Source organism: Papaver somniferum, chromosome 3 (assembly GCF_003573695.1).
Source record: "Papaver somniferum cultivar HN1 chromosome 3, ASM357369v1, whole genome shotgun sequence".
NCBI classification, from domain to species: Eukaryota; Viridiplantae; Streptophyta; class Magnoliopsida; order Ranunculales; family Papaveraceae; genus Papaver; species Papaver somniferum.
The window spans coordinates 80,144,785-80,158,462 of NC_039360.1; the positions used below are offsets into that span (position 1 = coordinate 80,144,785).

The window sequence follows — 13,678 nt, forward strand, 5'->3', positions numbered from 1 at the left end:
TAAATGCTATCATACATGTCATTACCCCAGATCTTCATCACCATGTGACTACGTGCACTCAGTCTAAAGATGCGTGTGATATATTAGAAACTGTATTCGAAGGAAATTCCTCTGAGAAAGAAGCTAGGATTCAAAACCTATGTTCTGATTGGGAAAACCTTCGTATGGCTGATGAAGATTCATTTGATGAGTTTAATCACAAAGTGTCTGAAATTGTTAATGCATCTTTTTCATTGGGTAAGACTATTCCTGAAAAGGACATTGTGATGAAAATTCTCAGATCATTACCAGCCAAATACGATTATAAGAAGCATGCTATCGTTGAAGGAAATAACCTTAATACCTTATCCATAAATACTCTGGTTGGGAAGTTAAAGATCTTTGAAATCAGGAAAGGATATTGCTTTCAAGGCACAAAAGAACACTAAATTACTTGATAAAAGTAAGAGTGTTGGCCTCTCTGAAGATGATCCCCCGGTTAATACAGAAGGCGATGTATCTATACCTAAGGATATTGGTAGATATAGTCCAGAAGAAATCCTTGCTGCAAAGCAAAGTTCTGACGGCTTAAATGCTATCATACATGTCATTACCCCGGATCTTCAGCACCATGTGACTACGTGCACAAAGTCTAAAGAATCCTGGGATATCTTAGAAACCGTATTTGAAGGAAATACCAGTGAGAAAGAAGTTAGGCTTCAAAACCTAAATTCTGATTAGGAAAACCTTCGTATGGCAGATGAAGAATTATTTGATGAGTTTCATTACAAAGTGTCTGAAATTGTTAATGCATCTTTTGCATTGGGTAAGACTATTCCTGAAAAGGACATTGTGATGAAAATTCTCAGATCTCTGCCATCTAGATACGATTCTAAGAAGCATGCCATTGTTGAAGGGAATAATCTCGCAACGCTATCCAGAAATACACTGGTTGGAAAGCTAAAGATCTTTGATCATGAGCATACGTCCAAGTCTAGTAAGTATGTTGCTTTCAAAGCACTAAAGAACACTAAATTACTTGATAAAAGTAAAAATGTGTACATCTCTGAAGATGATCTTTCTGAGGCTGATTCATCAGATGAAGATCTTGACAAGTCAGTTTCGTTGATCACAAGACAGTTTAGAGATCTTCTTTTGATGAAAAGTAAACGGTTTACCAAAGACAAACCTAAGTCATCATTTAAACCTCATAATCGTGTTCCTCTTAAAAACAGGGATACTGACGACACTGATGACGAGGATACGCCACAGTGCTTCAAGTGTAAAGGTTTTGGTCATTTTGCAAATGAGTGTCCAAATCGTAAAAAGTACACTGGAAAACAAGGTCTTGCTGCAACTCTTGATGAAATGTATGATCATTATGTCTAATGAAGACGAAAAATCAAGTGTTGCACTCCTCTGTGAAAATATTGATTTTGATAATTGTAGCAATATGTACATCAACCTCGATATTCTTCCGGGAGAAACTTCAACCACTTTGGAGGATAAAATGGATTTATCTTTGTATACTGGAAATTCTATTTCTAATCTTTCAGATTCTACTGTTTGTCTAGCATCCTGCACAGCTATGACGTTTGAACCATCCTCCATATTGACATTGTCTTAATGTACTCTCAATGATCATGAACTCTCCAAATGTTTCAAGTACAAACATAAGATAAGATATGTCAATAAACTTCAACGAAGAGCAAATCGATTAGCAAACAAGCTCAAACTTGTTCAGAAGTCGTCTGAGGTATGTAATCTCATCTCTTCTCCAAAAAAGTTAATTTCAAAAGAAAAAATTAGACCACTAGAGAAAAGCATACGGTCTAAACAGTCTGTGAAACAGGGTTCTAGGAATTCCATTCAAGAAGGGTATGGTGGACAGATTATTGTTCATCCCAGCACAACTTAATTTGTGTTGGTTGTGTATCTTGTCTCACGTGCTTGATTCAAAAGAGACAAGGGTTTAGGGTTATATATTAATTTTCGGAATTATTTAAATAGACACATCAATTTTCAATCGTTCTATACATTTTTTTATTTTTCTTTTCAATTTTGAATAACAATCATCAACATAACTAAGAAAACAAATGAGATTCAGTGTTGCTGATTATTATAATCATATCTATTTTCTCCTGCAGGTGTAATCATAAAAAGTTTGGGCATAGCTTCGAGTATCTTTCTCTTCTGGCACTCTTAATAGATTTGCAACTCTAGAAAATCCATCATGGTTGTTGAAGAGAAGTGAAAGATCTTTTTTTACTTCTGGCTCTTCTCCGATCTTTTCTGCTTCCTTGAATAGCTTTGGTGGAGATAAAGCCCACTGCATTGCCCATATAGCTAATGGCCTCATATAAGCCAAAGATCTATACCTATCGTCAGTATCCCAAGCTTCAGGAGTTTGAAAAGAGTACCTGTAATTTGGAAAGGAAACTATGTTAAATTGATCGATTTACACTTGTATGTTGCAAGCATGAAAATTAATGCACTATCTTTCTTCGCTAACATGAGCTTAAGTGCTAAGTTGTGAGCCTCTGACAACAACTTATGACTTCTGCTTCTGGAGAAGCAGAAGTCAGAAGCGGCAGTAAGTCCAGATATTTTGCTTCACAAAAAGTCGACTTTTCTGCTTCTAGAAGTCGTTCTGAAATTCCACACTCAAACTGACTTTTTGCTTTTTGACTTCTAGAAGTTACAAAGCTACTTCTGGAAGTGTATCCAAGCGCGCAATTAAAGACTTACAAGGAGCAAATGTAAGCTCACATAGACCTAACAGATTAGAGCACCATTTAGTTCCACAGTTTTTTAGTTTAGGTGAAAGAAACGCCCACAAACCACAGCATGTGCATATTCTTGTGCCAATAAAATCAGACTTGGTGAAGAAATGTATCTAATTGAAATTAGGCGTAGTCTATGAGAACAAGATTGTACTCATACTTGGTTGGGAATGAATAACAACTGCCAGGAAGAATATGCACATGCACCCTGCACATTTTGAACCATTTTGCCTAAATTTGTATTTTGGTATATTTTGCATTTCAGAGTTTCATTATGTGCAGACATTTTATTTGTGACCAAGTGGACATTCCCATTTAGAAGAATAGGAAATATCTATGAAATGCACGGGATCTGAACCTTAAAATTTCCTAATCTGTTAGTACTTAAGAGAATGAAAAATAAACAAAGACTACTCACCCAAGCCCTTCAAGTGACCATGAAGCTTCATGAACACCGCTTGCGGTATTAAATCCAATTTCCTCTAGGCCTTCGTGAATCATAGTTGCAGCCACAGCATAAGTGACCCCAGTCCATATTTCTCTTGACTGCATCGCTGTCATATCTACTTTCCCATCTGGTCGCATCCCATTTACAGCCCCTCGTTTCCCATCCTTTACCTTTAACACGTTAAAATTATAAACTTTCTCAAGTGCACTTTGTGCTTTGTCTTCGTCAACAATTGGCGATAATTGGCACGCTCGAGAATACCTGCAGCCAGTAGTCATTTAGTTATTAACTTGTACAACAAAAGGAAATAACTAGTGACTTACTAAGATGACACTATAAGCATAATTTGACCGTCAGTCATTCGCGGAGACAAAATGATCAAAGATTCAATTTTTGTGTAGCTACAATGACTTTGTTAAGAACCTTGGTTTTGTTACAACTTACCATTGCCCAGCCAACTGATCAGCTTGAATTGATGAACTCGAACTGCCACCACTATTGTCGTAATTAAAGTATGAACCATTCCACAATTGATCATTATATACAGATTTCGCCTTCTGAAATTTGAGCAGAAAATGTTCCTCTGAAGCCTTGTCACCTACTTCGCGCGCCAAGGCTGAAGCAGCTTGCAAAGCCGCTACCCACAGGCCTCCACTGTAAGCACTCACCCCAGAAACTGACCATACATCGTAAGTTTGATCCGGAAACCCTTCATTCTCAATCATCCCATCACCATCCTTATCGAATTGGTCCATATAGGCCATTGCGATATACACGGCGGGCCAAACTGCTTGTGCAAATGATTTATCACCTGTTGCAACCACATCCCTATATACTTGAAGAACAAATTTAGGGTTTAAATCTTTCCACCTATCTGTATTGTAAAAGCTATAAGCATTTACTTCAAACCATGGATTTTTCAGTCCAAGATCATGAGGAACAGCACCGAGAGTCTTTCTTGGGGCCGATTTCCCATCATCTAGAATTAACACTCTTTCAGGATCATGCATCATCACAGCCGCTGCGAAGTCTCTTTGTATGCTGAGTTCAAGTTTTGGGAAAAGCATGATTAAGGCAAAAGATGAGTAGAAATGGACATCATAAGTGTTCCACATGTGATATTCAATCCCTTCAAGATAAAGGAATTGGCCAATGTTCTCTTCTCCTTTTTCAAGCAAAGTTGGTCCAAAAGCAGAATTTGATGCAACTGGTAAGTGTATTTGCTCAAGTACTGTTGTCATACGTTCAAGGATATCGACTGCAATAGTATTTTCAGAGTTTACAGTTGTGGTATCTGATTTATCAAGGGAAAACTTTCTTTTTGCAATAGTTACTAAACTCTGCAAGGGAAGTGATCCATCTGCAAAAGAGAAGTGTTAGATTTAGACTCAGTGTTTAAGAGAAAAAAAAAGAGAGAGAGATTGGAAATTCTCTTGTATGGTTGCATCCTAAATAATACCCGTCCAAATTGTTCCTCCAGCATTAAGATAGTAAAGCTCGTTGAATAATGTTACAGGGTACCTGCACACTCGGAAAACAAAAATCAAGAAATTCTTGAATCATTTGGCAAACAAAGCAGCTATATATGTACAGTAAAACTTTATATTTAAACTCACCATTCAGGAAGCCGTTTATCTTCAAGAATAGGCCTTTGCCATGCTTCTATCTGAGACTCCCACTGGTGATGTTCTATTTTTCCGAGGAAAATTAAATGATGTTAAGATGTTTAGAACATAAAAGTGAAATCGGGAAAAACAAATTCAATTTGAATACAAGACTTAAGAAACTGTGAATCATTACCGAGAATAGCATCACGTGCAATAGTTGCCGCTGCATTACCATGACTTCCGTAAAACGTCGTGTATCGCCTGCTCATAAAGTGTATTAGCATGCGGAATTTAACTTTTTTTCCTATTGTGTAGTCAGACAAGTTTTGATCACAGGTCGTATTCACCACCAAACGACTTTACCACCCTACTAGAGGGGATCTCTATGTGGAAGTTACTTTTAGTGATAAAAATTCATTTGCAAAATGGCTAATACGCACCTGTGATAAGTATTCCCACTTGAAAATCTTACTTCAGGGCAGGCCCATGCTAATGAAAAAGAGACAGTTCGGCTAGTGTTTGGTGGAAGAGTCAAAGAAGCTGATATGGCAGCTCCAACAGAAGATCCTTTCTCTGAAGGCATTGACATCTCATCAGAAGCAAGATTTTCGAAGGAACCATGCTATTAGAAACAAAAAGGAAATCAACAAATTAAGCTCTTACAAATATGAAGAAAGAAAGACGGAGAAAATGGAATGACATTATCTGATAGACTGAAGGTCTGGCAGTATTTTTATGCATTTCAGTGAAACAAAATAAGAAAAACTGGAGCCTACCTCTTTAATTTCATTCCACATATCTTTTGCCGTGAAACCTTCTGACTCTCCAGATATCAAGAAGTGAGGACACTCAGAGACCTTGACATCAGCTTTCTCTTGAGCAGCTATGGCAAATGTCACTGGAGGTTTCCCATTATCAGTGCTGCATGTACACAAAGGAATTATAAACTTCATCTGATTCAGCATTTAAACTTACATGCAGAGACCTATCATGACAAGCCAAACCTGTGACACCTTCCCACATGAAGCTGTTCATCAATGTTAGCATAAATGGTAACAGTTAAATCATTCCTTGATGGGTGTTACGTGAAACTCATATGCGACAGTAGACCGAGAATTCTAAAACCTTCTTTAAAATTGTATGCAGAAAAAAGCTTACTTGTGATGAAGAAGTACTCCACGCACCCCATCTTTTGTCCTATTAGAAAAAAAGACCTTAGAAGTTAGATATTTGGACGAAAAACATCAAGGAACAAACCATATATCTAAAGCTGAAACACATGAATTACCAAAATGAATGTTGAAAGTAAGCCAAGAAGAATTTTCTTACGGCATCTTTAAATTGATATGTTTACCAGAGTCTCCAGAGTTCCCACCCACAGAGTTCTGCATAGGTATGAAATAAAGTGATCAGAATGGCTAATGACACTTTCTATTACGGAAATTTCTAACAGGACTATGTGGAAGAATATGCTGAATAAATATTTCAACTTACAGCCCATGTGAACAGCAAAGTAACATCTGCATCAGTGTTCCCAGAGTTGAATACCTACACAAAAATGAGCAGTTCTTAGAGCTTGGCTTACTTTGACTGAGAGAGGGAGGGAGGCTTCCTGTAGGCACATACCATGAACGTAAATACTGCTACAGGCAAGCTACTCTGTTTATAATTATGAGGAATGAAGGGTGATATCTGACGGCTAGTTATCTTAAGTTCGGGATCAGGTTCACCTGCATAGAGAAGTGCAAGAAACTGTAAATTACAACAATATATCTTACATGAGAGTCATAAATGTGTAAGCATCTGCATGTTGATGAACATTACCTTCATAAACAGTCCATGACCTTGGAAATAAAGCATGGTATGTAGAACTCTCTCCCTCCATGTTCCAATCCCAAGATCCAATGCCAGAAGCTGTGCTGTCCCTACATGTGATTTTCAGTAAGAAAACGGTTGAATATAGAACATATTGGATGTACACATACTCAAATACACTACTGAAAATAACGCAAAATTAACAAAGAAGGAACCAGTTGAGGCTTACGGTGATACATTTGTGGGCTTTGGGCACAATACAGTAGAATATCTTTCACCGCTTGAACGAGAAACGAATACCTGAAAGAGGAAATTGCAGACAAAACTAAGACACTTGAAGTGAATACTATAAAGGATGCACTATGATGGAACATTTCTAGTAGAAGATGCACAATCAAGGATTGTGTCAATCACATAAAGAGCTCAATTGAACTTACAGAAAATTGGTTTGCTAAAACAGGTTCATCTTCACATACTGAAGGAAATAGTTGGAAACGTTGAAACTCCCCTTTATAACTTCTTCCGATGCTTCCTGCACTGAAGGTTCAATCATAGGGAATATATCAAGATGGAAACTTTTACATTCTGCAAATAAGAGAATAGTATTTTAAATAGTAAAATGGATGCTAACTTCTTTCTAAGTAATCCCCACCACGACATCTCTAGTCTGTTTTGGACTCTAAGGTGTTATATCTTGTGTTATATTTTAGAAATTTAGATACCATATGTTGTTAACAGCAGTATAGTTCATTGAATTGCAAATCACAGTCAAGGTTATAATCTAGTTAGGTTCAAGCTCAACTTAAGTCACATAATCTGTCCAAGTTTTCTGCAGTTGCACAGAAGTTAAAAAGTTTAAACAAGGCAAGCATAAACATCATGTAGATAGATATAAATTATATGTTTGGCTCCGGACAAATTCCCTACCCAATACCACCTAAAGGAACACCATGACAAGCTGTGACAAGGCGCTTGTTGAAAGGATCTATCACGGCCACCTAAAATTCAAACAGTATCAAAATAAGGATACAAGTCACTGAAATATTTTATCAATTTGATATGTAATCAATCCAATCAAACAAAAACTTCATTTGATCAGTAAGAACAGACATGTCCGTCAGAGATTTCTTGTTTGACATGACGCCAGAGCCGAATTCCTAATGGAGCCTTCACAAATAAAAAAAGAAAGAAAAGCAGAGTTAGAGGTTAATATTCAGGTACAACAAATAGCTTTTAAACCAAAAAGAAAGAAAGATACGGACAAGACGATAAATGTGCAAGAGGACTTGTCTATCTTCACGAGGAGTCTCAACTTATAATCATCCATCGAGATCTCAAAGCTAACAAAATAATATGAGACATAGACATGAATCCCAAAATTGCAGATTACGGCATTGCTAGACTTTTTGTGCTTGAACAAACTTAAGCTAGTACTAACAAAATAGTCCGAACGCAGTAAGCATATATTTCGTGGTAGGTGTTTGTTCATAACTGTAGTCTGTATCAAAACGAATTGTGATTCTTACTTTGTTAGTGTGTTGGGACTTGCAGTGTACATGGCTCCAGATTATATTATGTGTAGTGAATTCTCTGTTAAACCAGAAATTTCAGTTTTAAGCTGCAGTTTTAGTTTGAGCTGACTTTGAGATATTTGGTGAGCTAACTTAGCTTTTAAGCTGCAGTTTGGAAAATTACCACCGCCTTAGTATGACTCTTGTCTGGACCAATGTCTCGACTCTTGAGAAACTGCAGTTTTAGTTTGAGCTGAGATAACTGAGTTGTGCTCCTTTAAAACTTGACATAGTCATCAATTTCCTTTAATAGCAAGCTAGAATTTGAAAGTTGATCACCAAATATTTCAAAGGCGACATAACTATTCACTGGACATCTATAATGTGGTTTTTGGGTACTCTAACTGCACCCAATGACCATGTCCAAGATCACTTGGGTTCTCTTACATAGTCTAAGGCCGTGCTTCCTTGTGGATCTGCCCTTGGTAACTCCACTAGAGTTTGGTTATAAAATAGAGAAGCTAAAAAAAAAAAGGATCTACTAAACCCTAATTGAATTTTTTCAATATCGGTTTCTTTTGAACCAAAATCATCTTCATGGAGGATATTCCCACGGAGATTTTAGAAAACTTACTTTCTCGCTTAACCATTGAATCCACCTTAAGCAAACCAGGTCTCCTTTTTGCATTCGGTGACACTAATAATCTGTCGGCTGAATCAGATAAACAAGTACAACTCTACTATGGGGATCAGTATGAAGTAAATCTCAAAAAAGACTACTCCAGAGAAACACTAGCAAAGTTGGACTATGTAAAATACAGTCTGCCATACAATCTTCATAATCACATGGTTGGTTCATGCAATGGTTTGGTATGTCTTCACACACATAACAAAGGCACAAATAATCATTCTTGTATTATTTGTTATCCCATAACTGGAGAATTTCTTGTTCTTCCAGGTTCTAAAGTACCAGAATTTCAAGGGTGGCATACAGTTGGATTTGGGTACGTTCCTTATATCAATAAGTATAAGGTTGTTCGAATTAGTTACCAGTACTTAAACCAGCAGCAGGGACATGTTGAGGTATATACTCTTGGCTCTCAGCTTGGCTGGAGAAAGAAAGAAAACTTCCATTACAGATTCTATTCACCAGGCATCTTTGTTAATGGAGCAATTCATTGGTGGGGTGGGACTGGCAGAAAACGGAGAAGTAAGATTATCGCCTATGATCTGCCAGATGAGAAGTTCAGGTACGTCCCATCACCACCTTTTGATTATAAGAAGCGAGATGGTATCGTAAGGCTCATGCTGTTGGGAGGAAATCTGTGTGCTATTCACCATAAAAGCTGTGTTCAAATCCTAGATATTTGGGCATTTAAAAGAAATATTCTGAATAATAGGAGGGCAAAAAAATCAAGAATAAACCAACCAGGGTACTACGACCACAATTGGAGTTGGAGTAAGGAGTTAAGTATATCACATGACCCAAAAATGTACGAGCCTTTTGCAATTACAAAGAGCAATGAAGTTCTATTATGGCATGAGCATAAGAACCTTTCTTAATCAGTAGAAATCGTAAGCCCACCGGCTAAGCTGCAACTTAGCTCGCTGGGCCAAACACAAAAAAATCCCTATTAATTAGTCTACTTGTTTTGTATTGTTGCTACGTCGGTAAATTTCTATCATCTTTGCTAGCATGCTTATTTTCTTTATGCAGATCTATTCACATGGATGACGCATTAGTATGTACTATTCCAATTTCTCAAACATAACTAAAAGTTCACCTAAATTGTTTACACTGGCGTCATAGCCGCCTAATAGCATGTCATGAGCATAATACTAAGTCACTCAGCAGACAATAATTTCACCTTACACTAGTGCGTAATACTCAGTAGACAAAAATGTCATGAGCATAATACTCAGCAGCAAGCGCGCACGCATAACAGGTGCCATCACCGATCTAGCAAAAGAAAAGAATACTTTAAAGATGACCACATACCATGTGAATCATCTCATGCAATTTGGGCCTGAACTCTACAGGAGCATTTCCTTCACTGCTTAGTTTTCTTTGCCATGTCAAGGAGGCAGGTGGTCCAGCATCAGCCTTGACCTGGATAGATGGAGGAAAAAAGATTGTGATGATCTGTGTCCTGAAGCAAAATTATACATTACCCTATCACGAATGTCATACTAAACATGTTACCATGAAAAACAAAGAAAATCATTTCAGATTAATAATTCAGGAGATTATACATGTAAAACCATGCGAGTTCGTCCATATGATCATAAGTCCATAAGTTGACCCATACAAGCTTTTTCATTGAAAAATTGAAAAAGAGCACAAGAATGCAGTAAAACATAAAACCGAAAAAGAGGAACTACCAGAATAATCACATTGAAACTTACAAACAAGCAAAAAAAGAAAAGAAAAATGTACCTCATCATTAGAAGAATAATCCTGTCCTTGAGAACCATTGTCCATCTTCTTGCCTTTGCCAATCAACTAAGTACAACTACTACACAAATGAAACAATCACAGATAAGTAAGTCGAGGGTGGGAATGAACGAATTGTATGCAGCAAACCCCAAAATGAACAATTTCTGAATTACAAAGTTATACTAGAATTGAAACCATAAAGGGTTGTGTTGTTTTTCGGACAATTGTGGAGTCATAAATCTTTACACAGAGTTACAGCAATCAAAATTAGACCAACTCATTGAAGAATATCCCATCAGTTCTCGTGGTGGATCAAATAAGTTCACTGACCCAAATTTCTAAACATCTTAATTTTAACATCACTATAGAAATTCATAACAAAAATCAATCAAAAACATAAAAAGGTACGAACTTTATTATTTACTGATAGAGAAAAGACAGTGATAGTCGAGTAATTTGATTGAACAAAAATGGGTTAAATAAGAAAAGTAAAATGAAATCAAGATTGAGTAAGATTAAAGATAGGAGAAAAAAACAATGATTAGAAGATCACTAAAAAAAAGTAACTTCATTTCAAACAATTCATATCGAAGATCACTCACAGGATGATCAGGATAAACAACAAATGAAAAGTAGTGATTACTAATTATAGAGAATAACCTTTAAAGAAAGAAAAGAAAAGAAAAACCTCACTAATTCCTGGAGAAAGAGGGAGGGAGAGAGAAAGTCAAGAGAGAAGCACCAATGGGAACGGGGAGAAAGATATTATAATGAGGAATAGGAATAGGAGATGAGCAGAGTTAGTTGTAGTAACTTCTTACGTTGAGTGCCATGTTTGGTTAGCTTTCGGAAGTAGTTGGGGGAGGGGAAACGAGTTTGTTAGTTTTCTCCTCCGTTTTAGTTGGACGGGATGCAATTGGGTGTTTAGTTTACAACAGGAACCATTTGTTTCTGCCTGGACTGACGGCTCATTTTTTTGGCTTCTTTTGACGTCGCGGATCTGTAATAGTATTATAATTATGCCATTTATATCGAATTATGACGTGATGTGGTATGTTGTATGGTGAATGTTACATTTTTCTACGCAATGTATTACTTTGAATCCATATCAGTATCCTATTTTTCATTGGACAAGTGGGAAACTTGTGTATCGAACTATTGGAATGTGATAATGACTTACGCCTGTTTTCATGTAAATGTTACTTTCGGTAAAACAAGGTACTATTAGGTAATGATGGCCAAGTTGAAGAGAATACGAGATCATGGACATAACTGAAATGAACATTGGAGCTGTTTTTTAAACTACGACGTACTATCTCACTAGTGACTGAATTTATATACTATGAATAACCGTATTTTCCAAATAATTCTATAACTTATGTTCTTCCATCTTCTCCATCTCTGAACCTAGATATCAGATATTCCGAGTAGATTTGGATTTGTGTAATTAGTCTTTTATGTTTTCAATAAAAAAATCACATTATTTGTGGTTTTAGGTTTTAGGGTTTGTTTTATTTTTTAGTTTTTCTGTTGATATCTCATGGCTGCTCTATGTCATGCAGTATTCGCCATTAGTGCGATTTTCTATAGCCGTCGGGCAGTTCAATTGGAACTCGATGATATATTCAAGTATATCTTCGAAGGCAATCAATTTCGGTGTGACTATGATCAAGATTCAATCAAACAAGATCAATGGCTACTTGAATTGGTTATGATAATGATGTTTAGTAGAAATTATTCTTTTTACAAAGGATTTTCTCTTAATGAAGAAGAAGAATTTTCCAAATGGTGGATGCAGAATCGAAACACCATCCCTCCGATTACATCGATTACTTCTATGATCAACAATTATGTATGTTTGTTATATTACAATTCCTATGTTGTCGTAGTATTTTGCTTTTGTACTTCTTTGTTGTATCTATTCGATGTACTTGAATTAGCCTGTTCATGGCTTCCAATTAATTTAATCTAAAGAGGTTCATCCTCTTTTTTCCTTCAAAAAAAAAATATTGACTGATAACGAAATGAAGACTTTTTGTCACGGGTTAGCGCAAGTCCGATAGAGTTCTAGATAACTTGCCAACTATGAGGCCATTAGGATTGGCAAACTTGATGGGTAAATGGGCAAAATGGGGCATTTGTCTATCATGGTCCAAGGACTACTATGCAGCCATATCTTTGTAGCTCGGCCATAACACAGACACGAACGGTTATATCATCCAACAACCACGACTATAACTCATTTCTATTTACATCTTCTCTCACTTCTAATCTCCATTAAATCTTCAACAAACACTCTCACTTTGGTTGAGTATTCATAAGAGATATTGTGCATAAACAGACAATTAATCTCTAAAACATATAAAGGTTTGGGTTAGATTCCACGGCTAAAACACAAAAATATTTCATTTTCGACTATATCTTTTCTTTCTCCTCTTTCTCTTCGAAAACCTATCTCTTTTCTTTCTCCTCTTTCTCTTCGAAAACCTTTCAGCCACAGAAACTTTAACCTTCTTCTGAGTAGGAGAAGCTCAACCCAATTTAATCTTCTTGATGTACTTTGATTTTAATATTTTTATTTAGATTTCGGTTTGCATCAGATATCTTCTATATTTAGGTTCGATTTAAGTTTTTCTTTTTCACTTTTATTCCATAGTTTCCTAATTTCCTTTGTTGATTTCATCTTCTAGGGCTTCCTTATACCTTAGTTCTGATTTCAATAAGAGTTTTTCAGGTTTTGATTATATGTGTATACCCTAATTCTGATTTCAGTGGGAGTTTTTTAGGCTTTTTATTATATGTTTTAGATTTGGGTTTAATATAGTATTTGGGTTTTTGTTGTTCATCTTCAATAAACTGAAGAGTTGGCTAATTAAAGTGAGAGGAAATGGATTTATGTAGAAAGAATCAATCACCAACAACAACAAGAACAACAACACTCAATCTATGGAATCTAAGACAAGAACAATTAGATCAAGATCATCATCAACAAGTTCATTTATCACTGCAACTGTTAACACATCCCGATTCAATCCGTTCCAGACCTTTACAGACCGATACAGACTACCACTACTATTTCAGATATTGCTGCTATTACT

The 13,678-nt window shown here is 36.4% G+C and overlaps 1 protein-coding gene across 5 annotated transcripts; it reads right to left on the minus strand.

The window, feature by feature from the left end:
* Positions 1-1,980: 1,980 nt before the first annotated feature.
* On the minus strand, positions 1,981-11,491 carry LOC113356616 (non-lysosomal glucosylceramidase-like). 5 transcript variants are annotated; one of them, XM_026599800.1, is made up of 20 exons: positions 11,402-11,491; positions 10,581-10,659; positions 10,143-10,253; positions 7,743-7,799; positions 7,560-7,630; positions 7,070-7,169; positions 6,862-6,932; positions 6,642-6,742; positions 6,444-6,547; positions 6,312-6,365; positions 6,147-6,202; positions 5,976-6,014; positions 5,594-5,738; positions 5,258-5,439; positions 5,011-5,078; positions 4,827-4,899; positions 4,670-4,731; positions 3,655-4,570; positions 3,181-3,471; positions 1,981-2,399 (listed from the first exon to the last, which is right to left on the minus strand). In XM_026599800.1, exons 2-20 carry the CDS (start codon positions 10,623-10,625, stop codon positions 2,111-2,113), a joined length of 2,835 nt encoding a protein of 944 aa, XP_026455585.1. In that variant the 5' UTR covers positions 10,626-10,659; positions 11,402-11,491; the 3' UTR covers positions 1,981-2,110. The 5 variants fall into 5 exon arrangements, with proteins under 5 accessions (XP_026455585.1, XP_026455582.1, XP_026455583.1 ...); XM_026599797.1 differs by lacking the exon at positions 11,402-11,491 and adding an exon at positions 11,269-11,398; XM_026599798.1 differs by lacking the exon at positions 11,402-11,491 and adding an exon at positions 11,241-11,313.
* Positions 11,492-13,678: the final 2,187 nt, after the last annotated feature.

What these genes read in the sequence shown, in the direction of transcription:
- LOC113356616 (XM_026599800.1), bottom strand. Translation starts at nt 10,625, where the DNA reads ATGGACAATGGTTCTCAAGGACAGGATTATTCTTCTAATGATGAG. An exon ending in GTTCCTTTAGGTGGTATTGG is followed by an intron (nt 7,170 to 7,559) that starts GTAGGGAATTTG and finishes TTGAACCTTCAG; the next exon opens with TGCAGGAAGCATCGGAAGAA. An exon ending in TGCACGTGATGCTATTCTCG is followed by an intron (nt 4,900 to 5,010) that starts GTAATGATTCAC and finishes TCGGAAAAATAG; the next exon opens with AACATCACCAGTGGGAGTCT.